This window comes from Bufo bufo, chromosome 7, assembly GCF_905171765.1.
Source record: "Bufo bufo chromosome 7, aBufBuf1.1, whole genome shotgun sequence".
NCBI classification, from domain to species: domain Eukaryota; kingdom Metazoa; phylum Chordata; class Amphibia; order Anura; family Bufonidae; genus Bufo; species Bufo bufo.
The window spans coordinates 64,737,261-64,759,823 of record NC_053395.1 but is presented as its reverse complement, the minus strand read 5'-3'; the positions used below and the strand labels follow the sequence as shown (position 1 = coordinate 64,759,823).

Sequence of the window (22,563 nt, the reverse complement as noted above, 5' to 3'; positions counted from 1 at the left end):
GTTCATAAAAATGAACCAGGCATGGATCCCACAGGACCTGTCCATCCCATTTGCAGATTAGATATTAACTACCTCCCCTTAACAATATATTATTCTACTCTCCAGGGCACTTCCTCATTCAATACTATTTTTAATTTCATTTACCATTATATTGCGGGGCAACCCCAAACTTGAGTGAAACTCTCCTCTGTCTGGGTGGCCTGGGGCCTAAATATGTGACAGTGGCCTGTTTCCAGTGTGGGTGACGTGAAGCCAGGATTCTTTGCTATGGCATGAAGAACTGATTCTCTCTGCTGACGTGAAGCCAGATTCTCTGCTATGGGACCTCTGTCCAATTGATATTGGGTCATTTTTTAATTTTAAATTCATTTCCTATCCACATTTGTTTGCAGGGGATTTACCTACATGTTGCTGCCTTTTGCAGCCCTCTAGCTCTTTCCTGGGCTGTTTTACAGCCTTTTTAGTGCCCAAAAGTTCGGGTCCCCATTGACTTAAATGGGGTTCGGGTTCGGGACGAAGTTCGTTCGGGTTCGAGTCCGAACCCGAACATTTCCGGGAAGTTCGGCCGAACTTCTCGAACCCGAACATCCAGGTGTTCGCTCAACTCTAGTTATAAACCATGGGTGCCCACTGAAAGACAATGGAAGGCGCTGTCCATGCAGCTTTTTTTTTTTTGTGTGCAATTCATGCCAAATTCAGCCTGCTAAAAACTCTCTAAAAAAAAATTATTGTACAGGCTGTTATGCAACTTTTGCCCAGTTTTTAAGATCTCTTGTTACCGTTCAACCTGGTCTTGCAACGGCTGCAGGACTCATTAAAGAAGGACAAGTTTTCATCTTTGAACCGTTAACCATTCATCAACAGCAAGCAGACATAGAAAGATGGTAAGGAATTGAATCACAAAGTACAAGCGTCTTCAAAACGACTTTCTGCACTTTTTCAAATCTTAAGAATTTTTCAAAAGCAAATTACTTTTCTAACAGTCACCTTCCTTCGCAATGCATTTTTCCCATCAATGTACCAACTTTTAATTTCCATCAGCAAAAAATATTTTTGGTAGAGCGCGTAGCCACTGATGCAGCACTGCTTTCTCATCACATGAAAATCTTCTTCCCCTTAAAGGGGTTGTCCCACAAATAATATTCTACAGTTTTGAAACCAGCACCTGGATCTGAATACTTTTGTAATTGCATGTAATTAAAAAGATGGCATAGCTAGTGAGTCATTCAATAAAATATACCTGTATAGCGCCACCTGCTGTTTTTTTTTTCTTATTTCTTTGACCTGCTCACTGACGAGGCCGCACATGCTCAGTTTCATCCTACAACTGCCTACTGAGTTGTGATAGGGAGACAACGGTGGCAGAATGGACACGCCTCCTGAGCTGTGATAGGCAGAGAATGGACACGCCCCCTTGGCTACAGCAGAAAGGACACTCCCCTTGAGCTGTCAGCTTGATATTAATCTAGCAGAGCAATGATTGTGGAGATCTCTGGATCCATGTGAGGCACAGGGCTGGTTCTAGCTTTGTTAGAAAGAGTCTGTCTTGTACTATATGATGATTGATTTTCCTTTTTGGTGCAGTTTATACGTTTCACAGCCATCTTCTCCACAGTAGAGAGCTCATACTAAACTGCATGTTGAACCGGGTTGCCAGACTGGACTAGACTAATCACATGACACTCTCGTTTCCAACAAAAATGTAAATGTGCGGAAACTTTTTGAAGACCCCTTGTTTGTTAGAAACTTGCAGAACTCAATCAAGGGTGTTATTGTTTCAGCAATTAAAGCTCATGCATTGTGTAATGAAAAGTTATACAGTTTTACAATATATGTCCTGTACCATCTCTGCTTGCTTTCATTCGGTGGAAACCTGATGTACTAGACACAGCTGCTCAGATTGTACTTCTACTGTAATCAGTGCAGTACCTGTGTGTCCATCACATGAACAGGATAGAATTCATCAGGGTTCCTATTAAATGACTGCAAGCAGAGATCTGGAAAGCCAAGAGTAATTGATACAGAAATTATATTGGGATGTTTCCATTATACAACGAGTTACATTTATAACACCGTAATACCCTATAACAAAAATAAAAAAATAAATCACCCTTCAAAGAATATATAAACCTTTTTTCCGTAATAGAAATAATTTGGTAATAAAAATGCTGCAGCAGTGTAAACAATGGCGGCTTTCCCTCTGGTTGCCATGGTTACTTCCAGGGTCAAGTTATATGAATAAACACATTTTAGTGTATGCTTGATATACAGATCTACTTTATTTATTACCTTTGTGCTGTTTGGGAAGCGTGTAGATGTTGATGATGTCCCTGGATGTTACCATGGCAACCAGGATGAAAGCTCCCATTGTTTACACTGCAGGCTGCAGCCGGAGAACGACTGACGATTGTTACAAATCCTAGTTAACCTCTTTAAGGCTATGTTCACATCTGCATTGTGGTTTCCATTTGTAATGAAAGCCAAGGTGCCATGCCAGATCCTTTATACAATGGACACCGACGGCCCCCGACAGACCACTTGCTTAGATGGGGAAAAATAGCGTGCTGCAATGTGGAATCTAACAGAACCTCAGGTGCTGGTCCAGTCCCCACTCCTTCGCTCTGGTGTGAAGAGCAAGGGGGACCAGACCACCGTAACAGCGGCAAGTCGATTTATTTATTTTAATCAGATATTTCTTTATTATCAGTTTTCAGACTTTTTTGACATCATTATGACATACTTTGTTGACAAAAGATATGTTCATTGTCAGACATATACAGTAGACACAGTACAAACCATATGGCTACAAAGACCAGTCATACATCTATGCATAGTCATACAGTATGGACATCTTTAAGGTAATCAATAAAACCACCCAATAACAAGTGACCCCTTTTAGCCCCTGCCTCCACCCCAGACCCTACAAAAGCAGGACACATTTATACCAACCTCCCTTCAACACCACCCCTGAGGTGTCGGCACCGCGATCCTTATTAGTAAACTATCACCCAGCTCCATTTTCCCATCACCTATATACCCAAAGCGTATCTCCACCAAGCATCCGTATCCACATTCAGCCATATCCCAACTCCATTTAAATCAATCAGCAACCAGTTTTGGTATACACATACCTCACATACCACGCACTATGGACTGTCCCCTCCCTTCCCCCTTCTCATATATACTTCAGAATCATACAAACCTCCACACTCGATGCACTCACCTAGCACACAGAAAGCTTCTTGTTAGCGCCAACCAAGTTATCAATCCAACTTCCCCAAATCGCCTCAAACTTCGACAGATTCTTCCTTTTTTGGTACACTCCCCTTTCTAGGCGAATCACCATATTTAGTCTAGCGACGTATTCTGAGATATCTGGAGGTACTGATTGGATCCATTTTGCCGCTAACGTTTTTCTAGCCTGATAGAACATTCTCCCTATTCCAGTGGCTATAACAGATTAACCTCTGGTATTATGCCCAATAGGCACAGCTTAGGGTCTAGCGTGAGATTAGCCCTATATACCCTATTTACAAGGTGTATTACAGCCTTCCAATAAGACTTCAGTGAGGGGCATGCCCACAACATATGCAGTAGATCAGCCTCCGCACTTCCACACTTTGGACAGGTCGGACTATCTCTGTAACCTTTTTTATGCAAAAACACCGGGGTCTTATATACCCTATGTATTAAGTACAGATGGGATAAACGCGCTGCTTCACTAAGAGATAAATTAGGGGTGAGTTCTACCACCTCCACCCACTTCTCGTCCGTGAGTTCACCCACATCTCTTTCCCAATGTTGTCTGCTTTTAAGGGGGTACCCTTTAAGAAAGTCCTCTAACAAGGCTTGACATACCATGGAGATTGCTCCCTTTACTGGTCCTGCATTAACCGCCGTACTTAATGTCTGATTGGATACAAACGTCACCGGGGCTATTGTGGATTGAGCTTCCAATGCATGCCTAAGCTGCAGGTACTTATAGAACTGTGAAGAGGGCAGCCCAAATTCAGAACACAGCTGCTGGTATTGCTTTAAAATCCCATTAGAATAAATATGGCCTCAGTTCTATATTCCCTTATTATTCCACTGGGAGAATCCAAGTCGATTGATTTATTTATTTTATATTTATTTTTTTAATCCCCCGAAAATGTGGACATAACTGGATATACTGTGTGATTATTGGGCTTGTGACCCACAACAGTGCCACTCATTTCCTGACGCTTTGGAGGAATCTCAAGACAATCCCATTTACTTGTGTGAGCATAGTCAGCCATACCTTGACCGACATAGGTATACCAGCCAGACGCAAGCAATAAGGACACCATTTTGGCCCCTGTCAGGTGAATGGAGGCCTATGGACACATTTGCTGTATATACACCAGGACCTTTCAGAACAGACGCTCCCTGATCGGTGTATCTGCCGCTCTCCGGGTAAATACCCAACTTGCTGTCCTCATCGGTTTCCTGAGAGAAGTGAGATATTGCAGAGCCTGTTACTCTCGGGCATGTGTTTGGATGCTTCACATACTCGGATGATGAATCGTGTGCTGAGCACTACATAGTGATGATTTTATTTTTCATTTTTTTCCCCTTTCAGAATGAATCTCAGATTTTCCCTCCAACTACTGGGGGAGCGGAGAAAATGTGCAGTGATTTCGGCATTCCCCTGCTGGGCAGGGTTCCCCTGGACCCAAATATAGGTAGATTACAGGAAAATAATGCAGTTCTGACAACATTTTACTATCTGTAGTAGGCATTTCTCAGCACAGTGAGGTTAATGGAGGAGATTTATCAAATTGCCTAAGAGACACTGGCCCAGGTTTACCAACTAAGATGCAACATTTTGTACCAAAATTGGTTTACAATTCTGGCGTAAAAATCTGTCTCAAAGTAAGCCAACTAATAGTAGGTACAGAGTCTGCCCCGACACCAGATTTATATCCAGTCTGAGCCCCTGTGATAAATCTAGTGCAGGTCTAGGGGTTGTCTCACTTCAGCAAGTGGCATTTATCATGTAGAGAAAGTTAATACGAGGCACTTACTAATGTATTCTGATTGTCCATATTGCCTCCTTTGCTGGCTAAACTCATTTTTCCATCACATAATACACTGCTAGTTTCCATGGTTACGACCACCCTGCAATCCAGCAGTTGTGGTCGTGCTTGTGGGAGTGCACATAGGCTGGCGCTTTTTCCAATAGTGTGCAAGGACGGCCACCGATGCTGGATTGCAGAGTGGTCGTAACCATGGAAACGAAGGAGTGTATAATGTGATGGAAAAATGGGTCTAGCCAGCAAAGGAAGCAATGTGGACAGTCGCAGTACATCAGTAAGTGAATTGTATTCACTTTCTCTACATGATAAATGCCATTTACTGAAGGGAGTCTGTCATCAGCATTTCACGTTTGTAACCCTTCCCATAGCTTTCAAGCATGCTTACAGTTAATAAAAACGTTACCTTTAGCATCAATCCTGGACTTATAAAACCAGCAAAACACATCTTTGTAGCATATGCAAAAGAGGGCTCGCAAGTGCCCAGGGGCGGCGTTACGCTCGTAGGTGCCCTGCTAGCTCAGCCTTCTCTTCGCTTTCCCCCCCCCCCCCCCCGCGCCTTCCTTCCCTCCACCCACCCATCCTTTCCCTCTGACCGCCTATCTACTAACTTGTTGTTTCGCCGAGATCCCGCACCTGTGCACTCAGGCCGGCGCATGCGCACTGCGATGCCCGTTCCTTGTACGGCATCACAGTAATTAATGGGCATGCGCCGATAGACCTCTTCCTTTGTTGTGTTTTCGTGTCGTTAGCTGGCGCATGCGCAATAGTTACTGTGATGCCGTACAAGGAATGGGCATCGCAGTGCGCATGCGCCGGTGCGGGATCTCGGCGAAACAACAAGTTAGTAGATAGGCGGTCAGAGGGAAAGGATGGGCGGGTGGAGGGAAGGAAGGCGTGGGGGGGGAAGCGAAGAAAAGGCTGAGCTAGCAGGGCACCTACGAGGGTAACGCCGCCCCTGGGCACTTGCGAGCCCTCATTTGCATATGCTACAAAGATGTTTTTTGACGGTTTTATAAGTCCAGGATTGATGCTAAAGGTAACGTTTTTATTAACTGTAAGCATGCTTGAAAGCTATGGGAAGGGTTACAAAGGTGAAATGCTGATGACAGACTCCCTTTAAGCTTACACCATCTATAGGATTAGTAAATCTCCACCACTGACTTTGTTGCTCATATCAACCAGTCACAGCACAGCTTTCATTTCGTACAGGGCTCTTAAAAAGTAAAAGCTGTGCTGTGATTAGTTGTTACGACCAGCAACAAGTTTTTCTTTTAGATGGTTTTAGACTGTAAGTCTTGCTCATGCACACACTGATATTCCTACCCAAGACACTGATGGAATATTGCTAGGACAGTGATGGGTAACCTTTTACAGACTGAGTGCCCAAACTGTAACCACTTATTTATCACAAAGTGCCAACACGGCAATTTACCCTGAATACTACAGTCCAATATACAGTAGTAAATCTTCCATGTTAGTTTATCATTTAGCTATAATACCCTGCCTACATTCAGTGCGCTGCCTGTGCTGTTCATAGTGCGCCCTGCGCTGATGAATGGCAGGAAAAGTCTAAGGCATATTGGTACACCATAGACTTTTCCTAAGGTGTGGGTGCCCACAGAAAGGGCTCTGAGTGCCGCCTCTGGCACCCGTGCCATAGGTTCGCTGCCACTGTTCTAGGAGATGCCATCAGTGTTAGAAAGGTATAGGTCCTACCTCTGGGACCCTCTCTTTTCTACAGAACAGGGGCCCCCGATGTGAAGAGAGCACTCGGCGCATGCACAGCTTACACTCCATTCACTGCTGTAGGACTTCCAGAAATAGCGAGCGAGTCAAATTGGCTATTTTTGGAATTCCCATAGCAATGACTGGAGCGCAAGCTGTGCACATTTAGCCACCTCTTCATTCACTGATATAGTGCTACCGCAAATAGTCCCATAGCGATGAACGGAGGCTCTCCCTTCATTTCAGGGGCCCTGTTCTGGAGATACATGTGTGTCTCGCATATGCGGCCCGTACCTATCTGACAATGATGGCATATGGCCCGGATATGCCCTAGATGGGAATTTCCCTTTAAAACTATAATATATTCAAATCATCAAAACTACCATACAGTCCAGAATCGCTGCCAGCAATTCCAGATTAGCACGAAATCTCAGTGTTAACCCTTAGTCGTGGGTGGGATAGTGTTTTGTTTTTTCTTTGGTTTTCAAGAGCTTGTTCTTTAGGTTGGGGCCCCACTTCAATAAAATCCCAGTTTACCATAGCCTTAGTGAAAGGTTAAAGTTGAAATTCTTGTGCTAATTGTACAACATTTTAGGATGTGGGGCGGTCACTCAGCTGCTATTTTTATTGCTATTGCTGAAAAACTTTAAAGTAGATAATTTGTGGTCATTTTATTTTGCTTCTTTTTGTTTAAAGGAAGGAGCTGTGACGCTGGCAAATCCTTTTTTACTGAAATTCCAGATTCTCCAGCAACCTTGTCCTACAGAGCAATAATACAAAGTATGTACCCATTCATTGTGGCCTTTTCTTTTTTATATTGGATGGTATGTGTTAGCATTGGCCCGCAGGAGATGTTTGTAGTGACTGTTATCAGGAGTCAGGGTGCTGTCACACATAGTGACCACTGAACAGCCACGACTGGCAGGCACACGTGTGAAAGAAACTGCCATAAACGCCAAGGAGTTTACACTCGTGCCTTGGTTGGCAGTGGCTGATGTGTCTGACAGTGTCCTAAAAGTGGCGCAGATCGCTCTTCATTAGGACTTGATGAAGTGCGAAACGTGGCCCCCGAGGACACCATGGAGTTTATTTATTCAAGTAAATAAAAGTTAAGTTTTATTTTAAATTCTAAGGCGCTGGACCTATTGAAAATTTGTTACTGAAGTCACTCATGACCCCAGATCCGTGGGATTCATCCATGCTGCCTTTTTCTTCATATTACGGGAGTGTCTGGATTATGCAAATTTAGGGTGAGCTGTGGAAAAAAAAATAATGTTTTTTGTTTTTTCTTGCGAACATTTACTGGCATTGTCAGAAATGTTATTGATTCTGTCAAGAGGTGCGTCTCGGTCAGGCTTTTAACCACCAACATGATTTTTCCTGCATTTTTTACAAAACGTTTCCAGGTGATGCAGAACTGCATGAAGGGAAGTGCAGGGCGACATTCTCAGAATGTGCCCCAAGTCTGCTTTTTCAGAAAATAAATGGGTTAAGTTTTGATTTTATAAATCAGGTTATATTTGTGAAATGTTGTGATGCTTCTTGCAAGAAACGGGGGAAGTAGTTGCAAGAAAGAATATGGGATCCATATAGCTAATCGCTTCTCTTTTTGGTTCTCCTACAGAAATTCAAGACTTTTGTTCTCTGAGACCCTGACCGTGAGTTTCTTTGAGCAGGAACGGTACAGAGTAACTCCCCAAGTGATTGTTTAATATTCCAGTTTCGGAAATCTCTACAAGGACAACGTTAAATCATATCATTCGCTTTTTACTATGTGACGGCTTCGTTTGAGTTTTCTCTTAATTGGAAAATGGCCACTAAGTAGATGTCTGCTTCTAGACATTGCTATATTGCTTAGAACAGACTGCCACTATTTGATGGAGAATCTCCTGCAGTGAAAATAAGATCTGTTTTCTCACTGGACAAACAAGATAAGAAGTCAATCTGCTCACTTAATAACAGGCATAGATGACAAGAATCCTTTTAAAAAGTAAAAGCGTAAGAATTGCAAGCCTACCAGACCCAAGAAAAAGAAAAGTTGAGTTTCACTGTGGTCAATCATTGTATCCAGAATAAAAATATTTAATAAACCAAAAAAAATCTGTAATATCTTTATCTCTCTCTGCTATGTTATCCAGTAAGTGCAGATAGGGCTCAGTTTAGACTTGTGATCCATGGTACAGTTCTGGTATCCTCCACTAGGGGGTGATAACTGAAGACAATACCATATATGAACTCAAAAAATAAAAATTTCCTGGACGGAACGCAGCTCAGCCGACCGAAACTGATCTGTTATGATGTCGGCCCAACCACAGGTATAATGTCCTGTACTCAAATGATGCAGTGAGTACTGGAATGTAGGCTCAGAAGTCACAGCATTGTAAATCACTATGATGCATTGAGCTTGGGTCAGTCGTACAGTGTTCAGGTATCAGGGTGAGTATTTTGCCTCACGCTGACATTATTCTGATACATGATTATGATATCGGACCATGTCCTAAAATGAACACTGTACAGTCGAGCCATGTTCAGAGACTGTTTGTTTTTCCTGGACCGCACACGGCCATCTGAAAAGGCTCATGCACACAAACATAGATTTTGTCCATGTGCGTTCTGTGTTTTTTTGCGGCCGGTATGCAGAACCATTCACTTCAACAGGGCCGCAAAAACAACAGAAATGATGTGTGTGGGTTCCGCGTCTGCATGGCTGCAAAAAAAAATAAAACGTCTTATTATTGTCCGTATTACGGACAAGTATAGGGCTGTTCTATTATGGGCCGACCATTCCACAAAAAGTGGAATAAACGTGCCACTATCTGTGTTTTGCGGATCCACAACTTGCGGACAGAAAAACGCCAGTCGTGTACATGAGCCCTAAAGGTAGGCAAAGGGTTCAAGAGAGACCCTGACCAGTGAAATGAAACATTATGAAATTGAAAGCATCTTCACACAATGGCTTTTGCAGAATTTAGTGCAGATTCAGTATATTCTTGGCACAATTATTCATGATCTTCTTTTGAAAACAGTGGGACTCTGGGTGCCGGTGACTTTTTAGCATGGAGTGGCGCTGTCAAAACTGCTGAGTGAACAGCCCCTAGGCACTAGAATTTATACAGGTTCCGGTCATTCCTTTCATGTCCTATTGATGGTAGAGAGATTATTTGGAAAGCTGGCTTCTCTTTTCATAGAGTCTGGAAGAGAAACAGAAGGAAAAAGGTCAAACTAAAGTATTACTATATAGGAGGCAGGTGCCGTTAAGTTCAGGGCTATGGACAGTCTAGCTGTGGTAAACCTATGACTCGGAAGATGCACACTTTTCTCAGAACTCCATAGAAATGAATGGAGCATGCTGGGAGTTGTAGTTTCATCACAGCTGGAGTGCCAGAGGTTAGCCATCACTGGTCTAGAGTGTGGCACTGCGCTACCAGCTATAGACCTCCATCTACCACCTCTGTTCTGTCTGTTCAACAAGGAAAAGGAGTTTTCCACTTAAGGGTCTCAGACAAGGACCCAAATGGTCCCATAAAAATGTTGTTATATGTAGCTCTTTTTCCAGAGCTGTTCTCGTGCCACTGCTTGTTTATAGACTGCAGCAGGGATGTGCTGGTGTACGGCAGGTGACCGCTGCAGCCAGTCACTATCCTCAGCACATCACCTCTGCAGTTAGTAAACAAGCAATAGCAGGAGGACTGGATCGGCACTGGGGAAAGACGTATTTAAAAATCTTATTTTAAACCTTTTGGGGGCTTGTGTGAGATTTTTAATTATTTCAGACAACCCCTTTAAAGATACCTGCACACGGCAGGATATTTTGGCTGCAGATTTGCAGCAATTCCATAGCAAAATCCACATGTATTACATGCAGATTTCACCCCTCACTTTGAAAGCTACTGTGAAAAAGTGTAGAATAAGGGCTCATGCCCACGAACGTAAGGGCTCTGTGCCCGTACTGCGGACCGCAAATTGCGGTCTGACCGTGGGGCATCCGCATGCGGATCGTGGACCCATTCACTTGAATGGGGTCTGCGATCCGCATCCGACGGTCCGCACCGCAAAAAAGTAGTGCATGAACCCTAAAGGTAGGCAAAGCACTTCGTAGTGCTTCCGTGGGGTTCCAATCCGTGCTTCAGCACAGCATCTCCGGGTTTGCGGACCCAATTAAGTGAATGCAGGCCGCAATATGGCCTTGGCGGTGCAACAGCCATGTGCATGAGCCCTAAGGGTGCATTCACACGATCGTATTTTCGGTCCACGTCCAATCCGCATTTTTTGAGGATTACATGCAGACCCGTTAATTTTCTATGGGTCCACAAAAAATGTGAACAGCACAGGTAAGCTGCAAATTCTAGAGCATGCCCTGTTCTTGTCCGTCTTGCAGACAAGAATAGTTTTTTGTTTTTTTAAATGGGGTCTGCAAAAAGTGTGGGATGCACATGGACCGGGTGTGTGAATGCCCCCTAAATTCATATGCTGTGGATTTTAAAATCTGTACGATATTCTTACACCTAGTATAGACTGTTCAGAGTCCTCTCCTTATTGGACACTACAGTAGTCACTTACAGCAAAGGGTAGGTGTCAAGCTACTTATGCAATGCAGCCTGAGGGCCGTCTCTGGCGAATTTGTAGGAGGGACGGGACACCCATGGCAACCAAAGTAAATTTTTACATTGTTCCTAGGATTAAAAGCAGTGTCACAGGTAGGTATTACATCATGTCCCTAACTATTATCTATCAGCAGTTTTGCACCCACAACTGACACAGACTCCCTTTTTGTGGCATTTTTTAAAAGTCGGAGTGGATCCAGCAGGTAGGAGAAGTTTAAGTCCTTCCTTTATATTTCTCATTTCCATAAAAAAAAAAAAAAAAACTGAGTCAAAAAGCTGCGTGTGACAACACCCTTAGGGGATGTTCACAAGGTGGAATTTTGGCATGGACAGCCACGCCAAAATGTTGCTGAGGACCCGCCAATGGCCGTGTCCTCTCTACCTCCCTTACATCTCTGAGGCAGGATCGAGGATCAAGAAAAGACAGCTTTAAGCCACGCCGAGAAGGGACATGTCCTTTCTTGCTGGAGCTTTAAGATGCCGCTCGTCGATCCTCAGCGCTGCCTCCCATTGAGATGTATAGGAGGCAGACAGGATGCAGCCATCGTTGGGTTTTCGGCGAAATTCTGGTGCAGCAGTACTTGACAATATTTTGCTTAAAAAGCTGCCGTGTGAATGTCCCCCGATCAGGGCTGGTGCAAGGATTTTTGCCACCCTAGGCAAAAGCTAATTTTGCCGCCCCCTTGAATCGTCCCATTGACCACGCCCTTTAACCCGCACCTTTTTTACGGGACAGAAATGTGCCCCCCCCCCCCCCCCCCCCCCCCCCCCAGTGTACAGGGACTGAGCTGGCAATGTAATTCTGGTGAAGCCAGGCGTAGGGCACCATACTAATTAGCTGCACATAGAAGAACTCTCCATGGCACATGTGGAGGCACACTACACCCACAGTAGTAGGGGTCCTCTCCTATTCCCCCTGTCACAGGAGCCTGCTGCCTTACTTACCGTGTCTGAGCCAGAGCTCACATGCTGAAAGGCGAGGACGCCAAACACGAACCCTGACATGAGCGCTCTGGTGCTCTCCCTTGCCATGGTGCCCGCCGCTCACCCTCTGCAACCTGTGGCATCCCCGTCGCTATGGGGTACTGACTGCTGGCTGCGCTGCAGAAGTATCTCCGACTCCTCACACACAGCAGAGAGAGCGGGCTGCGGGCAGATATGCATGTATAGTGCGACACGAGAAGAGACCGTGACCTCTACTGGACAAAGCCCATACTGCGCCCAGCAGTCTGTACTCCATAGAGACGGGGATGCCACAGGTTGCAGGGGGTGAGCTGCGGGCGGGGCCGGCGCCACCCATAAGCAGAGTAGGCCACCCAGGGCGCCCCCAGCAAGAGTGCGCTCTACGCGGTGGCCTACTTTGCTTATGGGTGGCTTCTAGTCACAGATCAAAAGATCTGCTGGAAACACTGGGGGAGATTATCAAACTGGTGTAAAGGAAAACTGGCTTAGTTGCCCAGAGCAACCAATCAGATTTCACCTTTTCATTTTTCACAGCTCCTTTGGAAAATGAAAGGTGGAATGTGATTGGCTGCTAGGGGCAATTTTGATAAATCTCCCCCAGTGTCTCCTACCACATGGTTGTCCATTCCATAGAAATGGTTCTGTGTAATAAGCTTCCCCTAATGCTGAGTGACAGGGTTACATAACTTACCCGTTGAAAAAGCTGCTGGGACAAAAATCGTGAGGCCGTCCTCCCCACATTTTGATGGCTGCCAGTTTTACAGTGAATGTAACCATAAAGATTTGCTGACTGGAGGGAGATGCCAGCAATCACCAAGGCCTGTATGGATGAAAGGAAAGAAGTGACCACTACAAAGGCTGGCTAGCTCATAAACATCTGCATTTGTCCATATATTTGCCATGTCTGGTCCATATACACCTTCTACAACTGATAAAGGCCTCATGTACACGACCATAGCTTCTGTCAGAAGATCCATTAATTTCAATGTGGCCACAAAAGATGTGGACTTCACATCGTGTGCTGTCCGCATCTGAACCTCCACATCTGTTCTGTGGACAAGGATAGGACATTTCTACGGGAGTTTAAAACAAAATTATGAATGGTGGCATGCACTCAGCCGGGACCCATGTTATGCGGATCCGCGATTTGCAGGCCACAAAACACGGTCTTTTGCTTGAGCCCTAAACAAAATCTGATGTGGCTGATTCTTCCAGGAAGGAAGGTGTTTTTGGAGAGTCCGAGGGCTGCTTGTTCGCACAGTCGGGCTGCTGCTTGTTATTAAAAACTTTATTGCACAACTACTTCCATAATCTGTAAAGCCGGCCATACATTATACATAAATGTTGGGTGAACATGCTAATTTTAGTGGGACTGATCAACCATCAGGCCGCATGACTCCCCCCAACACATGATGTTGGGGGGGTGGGAGTCAGTTGGATTTTAACACACCCAATCCTTTTGTTCTGAAGGGGGACATGACAGTCAGAACACATGCAATGACTGCCCATTACAAATGCACAAAAAAATTATCTTGATCTTTTAGCAAAATTGATTGCGCCTCAATAAAAAAGCATCATCGGCGAAAGCTTTAGATCTTGTACAACATTTACATTACACACTCTAGGACACTACAATATGAACAGTAATTGATTATATGTCACTGGCCGTTCACCAGTTGGAAATACTTTCCATTTAAATGCAACTTTATGCCTCATTAAATGGAACCTGTCACCTGGATTTTTGGGTATAGAGCTGAGGACATGCGCTGCTAGATCGCCGCTAGAACATCCGGAATATCCAGTCCCCATAGCTCTGTGTGCTTTTATTGTGTAAAAAAAACGATTTTTATAGATATGTAAATTAACCTCAGATGAGTCCTGTCTCCTCCATGCTTGAGAGAGGAGTCCAGCGTTCTCCGACTCTGATCCCAGCCACACCCACGGTGAAGGAGCCCAGCACCGCCCACTGTGAAGGAGCCCAGCACCGCCCACTGTGAAGGAGCCTAGCACCCCCCCGCATCCTCCGAATCTCCTTCTTGCTCCCCGACGTCACAAAGCTAGAGCGCCATAATCTCGCGATGTGCGAGCTAGCGCATGCGCAGTTCATTCCCCGAGGCTGATGCCATCACAGGGAAGGAACACTATGCCAACACTGCGCATGCGCTAGCTCGCGCATCGGGAGCTTACGGCACTCTAGCTTAGTGACGTTGGGGAGCAAGGAGGATATTCGGAGTATGCGGGGCGGTGCTGGGCTCTTTCACAGTGGGCATGGCTGGGCTCCGGAAACGTAAGTAGCCTCATTTACATATATATAAAATCATTTTTATGACGCAATAAAAGCACACAGAGCTATGGGGACTGGATATTGCGGATGTGCTAGCGGCCATCTAGCAACCCATGTCCTCAGCTCTATACCCAAAATCCAGGTGACAGGTTCCCTTTAACACATCAATGTTTGGTCAGTGATTTTGAGCCAAAACCAGGTGCAGATCTTTCCCTTAGGCTGGGTTCACACTTGAGCGTTTTACAGCGCGTTCAAACGCGCTGTAAAACGCTCAACACATGAAAACCAATGCTTCCCTATGGCCCTGGTTCTCACTTGAGCGTTTTACAGCGCGTTTGAACGCGCTGAAAAATGCCCTACGCTCAAACAAGTTCTTGAGCTTCTTTGGGGCGTTTTGACGCGCGTTTGTGGCCATAGGACACTGCAGTCAATCACACAAACGCGCGTCAAACGCGCGTTTACTATTGCAGAAAACGCGCATAAAAACGCGCATATAAAATACGCTCAGGTCTGAACCCAGCCTTAGACCTGATCTAAGGACAAATATACCTTTCGTGGAGCTTTTTCAGGAGCATTGTGAATATGAACTTTTAGGCTGCATTCACACGTCCGTGGAACACGGTCCGTGTGATATCGGCCTGGATTTCTTCTGAGTGCAGGAGCGCAAGCGTCATTGGTTGCTATGACACCGTGCGCTTCCTGCTGCTGCCGCCGCTGTACAGTGATACACTGGTATAGATCATACCAGTGTATTACTGTACTGTGACGGCAGCAGGAAGCGCACAGCGTCATAGCAACCAATGACGCTTGCGCTCCTGCACTCAGAAGAAATCCAGGCCGGTATCACGCGAACCGTGTTCCACGGACGTGTGAATGAGCCTTAGGCCTCATGCACACGACAGTTGTTTTTTTGCGTCCGCTAAAAAAAAAAATGGATGCGTCATCCGTTTTTTTTGGAGGATCCGTTTTTTTTCCCACAGATCCCTTGTAATAAATGCCTATCCTTGTCCGCAAATGTGAAAAAAGTAGTAGATGCACTATTTTTTTTTTGCTGAAGGGAAACACGGACGCGGAACACAAACGGATGAACTATCAGCATTTTTTTGCTGACCCACTGAAATGAATGGGTCCCCATCCTATTCGCAAAAAAAAATGGAACGGAGGCCGAGAAAAACAACTGTCGTGTGCATGAGGCCTTATACTGCCAGATTCTACTCCTGCAAGTGCCCACGAGGTGGAGCTTTACTCTGCTCTCTGTCTTGAGCGTCTTCACAGCCCCTCTGCCCTGAGTGACACCTGTAATGATCTTCTGGTTGGATGCTACAGCTTTCAGAGCGGAGAGTTTGGGAAGCAGCTCACCACAGAGAACACTTGTTACTGACGTCCAGCCTTCTAGGCACTTGCAGGATCAGAATCTGGGAGAATAAATGTTTATATTCACACTACCCCTGATAATAAAAGCTCCATGTTTGTCCTGTTCTACCTGGCTCCTATCTAGTGTCAGCAGTTTAGCATGGTCAAAGTCCGTAGGTGGCCCGGGTCTAATATTAACACTTTAACAACACACAGGAACACATACCAGCCATTTTAACTTCAAAGAAAATAACGTGCTGAAGAAGAACACCGTCCAGATCATGGGGCAGATAATCAAACCCAGCCAGAAGATTCGAGCCTCAACTTCTGTTGATGTAGAATTATTAGGTGAAACCTGAAAATGAGGAGTTGAATAATGCATTAACCCCTTCAACTGCACTCCCAAAAGCTATAATCAATCTGAATGAAATTGCTCAGCTGGCATTACATGACACTGTGCTGTGTGCACTGGGTACTAATGCTTTTGCCTTTCATGATAAGTCCATTTCTTGTTGCGTCACATGGGCGAACTATATACAGGTTGCCCAAAGGGCAAAAAAAATGAAAAATCCTATTCGCTACCCACTGATTTCACAATCTTAACCCTTTGAGGACACAGCCTATTTTTATCTTTTCATTTTTCCCTCCCCACCTTCCAAGAGCAATGTCCTTTTACCATTCACATAGCCATATGAGGGCTTGTTTTTTTTGCAGGACAAGTTATATTTTTAATGGAAACATTTAATTTACCATACCTTATGCTGAAAAACAAGAAAAAAAATTCTTTGTGATGTGAAATTAGAAAAAAAAAACACAATTCCACCATTGTTTTTTAGGTTTTGTTTGGAATTTAGGATTTTAACTGTTCATTGAATTTATTGAATGGACATGAAAAATAGTCCAAATTGTTACAGTACTGCTTTGTTTTAATCCATCCAATTAAAGGGGTTTTTCACTTTTGCCATATTGATGACCTATCCTCAGGATAGGTCAATCAATATCAGATCAATGGGGACTGCTGGCACCCCTGCTGACCAGAATGCACTGTGTTCTCTTTTCTCACATAGAAGAAGGTTCTCTGGTCAGATGAGACTAAAATTTAACATTTTTGTCATCATGGGAGACTTTATGTGTGGTGCAGATCCAAAACTTCCTATAACCCCAATATTGGGGGCACTCTAGGGGAATTTTTAATACTGGAGACAGTGGTATCGGAGGGGCACTATGGGGGACATTACTACTGGTGGGCCACTGTGAGGGACATTACTACAGAAGGCCCATTGTGGGGAAAATTACTATTGGAGGGGCATTGTGGGAGACATTACTATCCGCAGGACACTGTGGGGGACATTAGTACTGGTGGAGCACTGTGGGGGGAAATTACTATTGGAGGGGTACTGTGAAGGACTTTGGGGGTCATTACTACTGGGGGGGGCACTCTGGGGGACATAACTGGGAGAGCTCTAGGGGAATTTTTAATACTAAGGCACTATAAGTGGCATTACGGGGTCATTTTCTTAATATGAGGGCACTATATGGGGCATTACTGAACGCACTGGGGATATTTTAATACTGGGACACTAAAGCCAGATTTTTGGTATAGAGGCATTATTACTGGGGGCACTATAATGGCATTTTTACTGGGGGTAAAACAAGGTATATTAATTCTGGAGGCACTGTAGGGGCTTTTCAATTACAAGGGCATATTAGGGGACATTATTTTTGGAGACACTATACAGGCATTATTACTAGGAGAAAAATGTAGGGTTTTATTATTATTATTACCAGGGGGCACTGTAGGGGGCATTATAATTTCTGGAGGCGCTATAGAGACATTATTTCTACTGGGGTCGCTATTTTTTCAGCACTGTAGTATGTGGGGGCATTGGGGTTCACAGTATTGGGAGTGGCAGCAGGATGACACTGTTGGCACACCAGGATGGGGAGGTTGATGGAAAAATTGAGAAATCTAACATGTCTGTGTAACAAACTCTGCAGAGATGAGACGCAGGGAAAGAGAGAACGTTTACATCACAGGAGATGTCACTGGATGTAAGAAGTATGTGGTGCTGTATTCTCCTATATGTTTTGTAGTGCTGGCAGGCAGTATGTTGTATGTAGAGCTGGCTCACTACTGGGACCTGCATCTCACCTCCTCCTCCAAGTCTTTTATTTTATTTTTTAATAATTTTATGTATTTTAAGTTTGGTGACTAAAAATTACATTTGGCTCCTAAATTTTTTAGTTTAGGAACCAATGGCTCCTAGGTATTTTTTTTTAGTCTGGAAAGCTGTCAGTCACTGATAGTTGTACACAGGGGAGTTGATATCGGTGATTCCTAGCATTCTCTGTGTAAGTGTGTATACAGAGATAGTGGTCAGTCCTTGATAGTTGTACACAGGGGAGGTGTTATCAGTGATTGCTAGCATTCTCTGTGTAGGTGTGTTGTAGGAGGGTTCAAGGGATGATCGTGGATGATAGATATGTGTCACCGAGTTTCCTGGCCTCGGTGAAAAAAGAGCCGGTTTCATGTGTTAGCAGCAGTTGCTGTTTGACACGTTGCTATTTAGTATGGCTGTAATAGCTGATCCGGGACGGCTCTTACTGGGGGGGTAGTCAAAGTGCTGGGTGGGTGACTACTCCTCATGTTCCAGGCCGGGTCTTGGTTTTGGGCTATAAAACACAGGCAGCACTGTCAGGTGGTGTGGATTACTCCTCTCTGACAGTGAAGCTCTGTCAGTCTCTGTGTTGGGACCTGGGAGTTTGGGCCTGGATTAAGGCCTGCTACCTTGTTGGTGTGAAAGCAGGTTGATTCTGCTTTGTCCAAGGACTTCTTCTTTGCTGCATGGTGGGAACGAGCACCAGAATCACAAGGTGACTGTTTTCCTTGAAACAGACTTTTTGTTTTGTCATTTTTCTTAATGTGTGAATAAACACTGAACTGGTTAATTCAAATACTTTGTTGTTGCCTGCGTCCGCTAACCTGCCTATCAGAGCGAATCCCTACAGTGTATATAGAGATAGTGGTCAGTCACTGATGGTTGTACACAGGTGTTATCAGTAATTGCTAGCATTCTCTGTGTAAGTGTGTATACAAAGATAGCTGTTATTCACTGATAACTGTACACAGGGAGGTGTTATCAGTGGCTGCTAGCATTCTCTGAGTAAGTGTGTATACATAGATAGCTTTCAGTCACTGATAGCCATACATAGGGGAGGTGTTATCAGTGATTGCTAGCATTCTCTGAGTAAGTGTGTATACAAAGATAGCTTTCAGTCACTGATAGCCATACATAGGGGAGGTGTTATCAGTGATTGCTAGCATTCTCTGTGTAAGTGTGTATATAGAGATAGCTGTCAGTCACTGATAAGTTGTACACAGGGAGGTGTTATCAGTGATTGCTAGCATTCTCTGTGTAAGTGTGTAGATAGAGCTGTCAGTCTCTGAAATCACCTTCCCCATGAACAATGAAATCAGAAATAGCAGAGATTTAAATGTATAAATTACACATTTTACTGAATCTTTTCCCATAAAACTGTATATCAATCTGTTAAGCTCCTCCTTCTCTATAAAATGCTGCCCTGCATCTTTAAGGGGAAACATTTAAACGTCTTAGAATGGCCTAATCAAAACCCAGACCTCACTCCAATTGAAATAAGGGCAGTTTTGCCTGGAAAAATGGACAAAAATCCAGTGCCTAGATATACTAAGCTAACAGGTGGCTCCACAAAGTATTGACTTTCAGGGGCTGACTACTTATGCACATAAAAGTTCTCAGTGTTTTATGTCTTAATTATTGTTTGTGTTGCAGTAAAACCAAAACCAAAACTGTACAAACTTCTCCCCAACAAATCTATTTTAATTCTATGTGTAATGCAAACTGGGTGGGTAAATACTTTTGCAAGGTACTATACATATAGGAAATACCTTTTGGCTTCAAATATCCAATGACCTTTTTCCATCTTCATCAATCTGATTCCACCAGCGTAAGCCAACTAGTAGTCGACCAGTAACATTCTGATGGGAAGAACAGAACTGGTTAATACTACAATTATACTTTATCATGAATTGGGTTTAGAACAAATTCTATACAATATCACCACTGGCTGGCCACACATACACACATATAGGATTGAGACCTCATGACACAGTATTGTTAAAGGGGTTGTCTCATCTCACCATTACTAAGACGTCCCGGCGGGAAACAGCAGTGCGCTCCAGCGCTCTGCTGTTTCAGTAGCTCTCATTGCCATGCATGACAGCTACTGAAACAGCGTAGCACCAGCAAGCTATACGGTTTCTGATGGATGGCGAGATGAGACAACCCCTTTTAATAATCCAAAAGCAAAAAATCTAGCACTTCTTAAAATCCTGAATATTTATTTCATATCCGTAAAACAGGAGATACAGTCCAAGTCTATGCATTTCAAACCTAAACCAATTCTTGATCATGACATATTATAGAACTGTCTCACATTATGGACCCATCACCTGTCACACTTGAAGCAATTATAGTATAATATTTGATGCCTTCAGAAAACAACTGTGAAGTTACTATTTTCAGAAGTACCACTAAAGTGAATGGAGAGCAAGCCATGCATGTGTGGTGCTCTCCTGTTCACTTTGGGGGCTTTGTTCAGGAGATGGGAACTGCTATTTGACACTGATACCCCAGATGGGAATATCCCTTTAAGATGGAGTTGGTTTCCCGTTTGCAGCCTCCACTCTTCTAGGAAAGCTTTCTAATAAAAATTCCTACAAAGTTGAAAGCATAAAATTGTTCAAAATGTCTTGGTATGCTGAAGCATTAAGATTTCCCTTTCCTGGAACTACGGGGCCTGGGCCAACCCCTGAAAAACAGCCCTAAAGGATTATATCCCTTCTCCACCCAGCTTTACAGTTGGCACAATGCAGTCAGACAGGTAACGTTCTCCTGGCATTTGCCAAACCCCAACTAGTCCATCAGATTGTCAGATAGAGAAGCATGATTCATCACTCCACAGAACACCTTTCCACTACTCGTGTCTACGTGCTTTCCACCACTCCATCGGACACTTGACATTGTGCTTGATAAGGCTTTCATGCAGCTGCTTGGCCATGGAAATCCATGCCTTAAAGCTCCTGGCACAGCACAGTTTTTGTGCCGATGTTAGGCTACTTTCACACTACCGTTCAGAGCGGGTCCGTCTGATGTCTGCCCAGACGGATCCGCTCATATAATGCAGACTTGGGATCCGTTCAGAACGGATCCGTCTGCATTATATTGTAGAAAAAATTCTAAGTGTGAAAGTAGCTTCAGACGGATCCGTCCAGACTTTACATTGAAAGTCAATGGGGGACGGATCCGTTTGAAAATTGAGCCATATTGTGTCAACTTCAAACAGATCTGTCCCCATTGACTTACATTGTAAGTCTGGACGGATCCGCTTGCCTCCGCACGGCCAGGCGGACACCCGAACGCTGCAAGCAGCGTTCAGGTGTCCGCTCACTGAGCGGAGCGGAGGCTGAACGCTGGCAGACTGATGCATTCTCAGCGGATCCGCCTCCACTCAGAATGCATTAGGGCAGTACGGATGCGTTCGGGGCCGCTTGTGAGAGCCTTCAAACGGAGCTCACAAGCGGACACTCGAACGCTAGTGTGAAAGTAGCCTTAATGGCAGAGGAGGAGAGAAGGTTTGGACTTTGAAGTTATTGAGTCAATGAAGAGTTGGTGACTTTTATGCACTATGGGGTTCATTTAAGACAGGTGTTTAAGACACTGGTCTTTATCCACCACCAGTCTAAATGTAAGCCAGCTTCCTTGCTTTAGGCCATTTTCTATGACTAAAACAGGCGTAGAAAATGATGAATGAGACGGAGCTACTGGCCCATCCTCTTGCCTGCCCACTTTTTTAGACCTGTCGTGAGCAGGGAAGTCGCAGATTGTGGCACAAATAACCGTTGCGCCACAATCTGCGCCAGAAATCACCCAATATAGGCGTATTTCTGATAGTAAATGACTCCCTATGTGCTTCAGAACTCAGCAACCCTGCTCTGTAACCTTATGTGCTCACCACTCTGTAGCTGAGTTGCTGCAGTTCCTAAATGCTTCCATCTGCATTGATGGTGGAATATCTAGGAGGGAAGAAATTTTTACAAACTGACCTGTTGCAACAGTGGCATCCTGAAAACCTGCAAATAATGCACAAGATTTACAATTAAATGGGGCTGAGCTGCACCTAGGTGGTGTGATGTCACTGACCTAGGGTAAGCAGCGAGCACCGGTCCTTCTCAAACAACTGTTCGGCAGGAGTCCCAGGTGTTGAACGCTCACCGATCAGGTAATGATCTATCCAGAGGATAGGTCATAAATTAAAAATAGTCGGACAACCCCTTTAACCCTTAACTCTTAGGTTCAGTATATCAATCCAAATTAGGTTTCAGAAGTATGTTCATCTCCAAGAATATACAAATAGACACATTAAATATGTTGGAAAGGCAAAGAACGCTCAGGCAGTGCTGAAGGTAACTTGGTGTACGCAAAGTTAAGTGGAACTGTACAACAGGTTCCACACCTCAAAAAACTTGTCTGGGCAC

General features: G+C 44.4%; 2 protein-coding genes across 2 annotated transcripts in view; one reads left to right on the top strand and one right to left on the bottom strand.

Moving 5' to 3' along the window:
* NUBP1 (nucleotide binding protein 1) overlaps positions 1 to 9,393 on the top strand; it is an 81,677-nt gene extending 72,284 nt beyond the window's left edge. The window contains exons 9-11 of the mRNA XM_040440481.1: positions 4,601 to 4,703; positions 7,479 to 7,562; positions 8,407 to 9,393. Of these exons, the coding sequence (XP_040296415.1) occupies positions 4,601 to 4,703; positions 7,479 to 7,562; positions 8,407 to 8,438 (219 nt within the window). The 3' untranslated portion in view covers positions 8,439 to 9,393. The remainder of the gene's footprint in view (positions 1 to 4,600; positions 4,704 to 7,478; positions 7,563 to 8,406) is intronic.
* A 236-nt stretch (positions 9,394 to 9,629) lies between these two features.
* TVP23A (trans-golgi network vesicle protein 23 homolog A) overlaps positions 9,630 to 22,563 on the bottom strand; it is a 39,005-nt gene continuing 26,071 nt past the window's right edge. The window contains 5 exon segments of the mRNA XM_040440483.1: positions 9,630 to 9,973; positions 13,041 to 13,169; positions 16,213 to 16,343; positions 19,916 to 19,943; positions 19,945 to 20,004. Coding sequence (XP_040296417.1) covers positions 9,965 to 9,973; positions 13,041 to 13,169; positions 16,213 to 16,343; positions 19,916 to 19,943; positions 19,945 to 20,004 — 357 coding nt within the window. The 3' untranslated portion in view covers positions 9,630 to 9,964.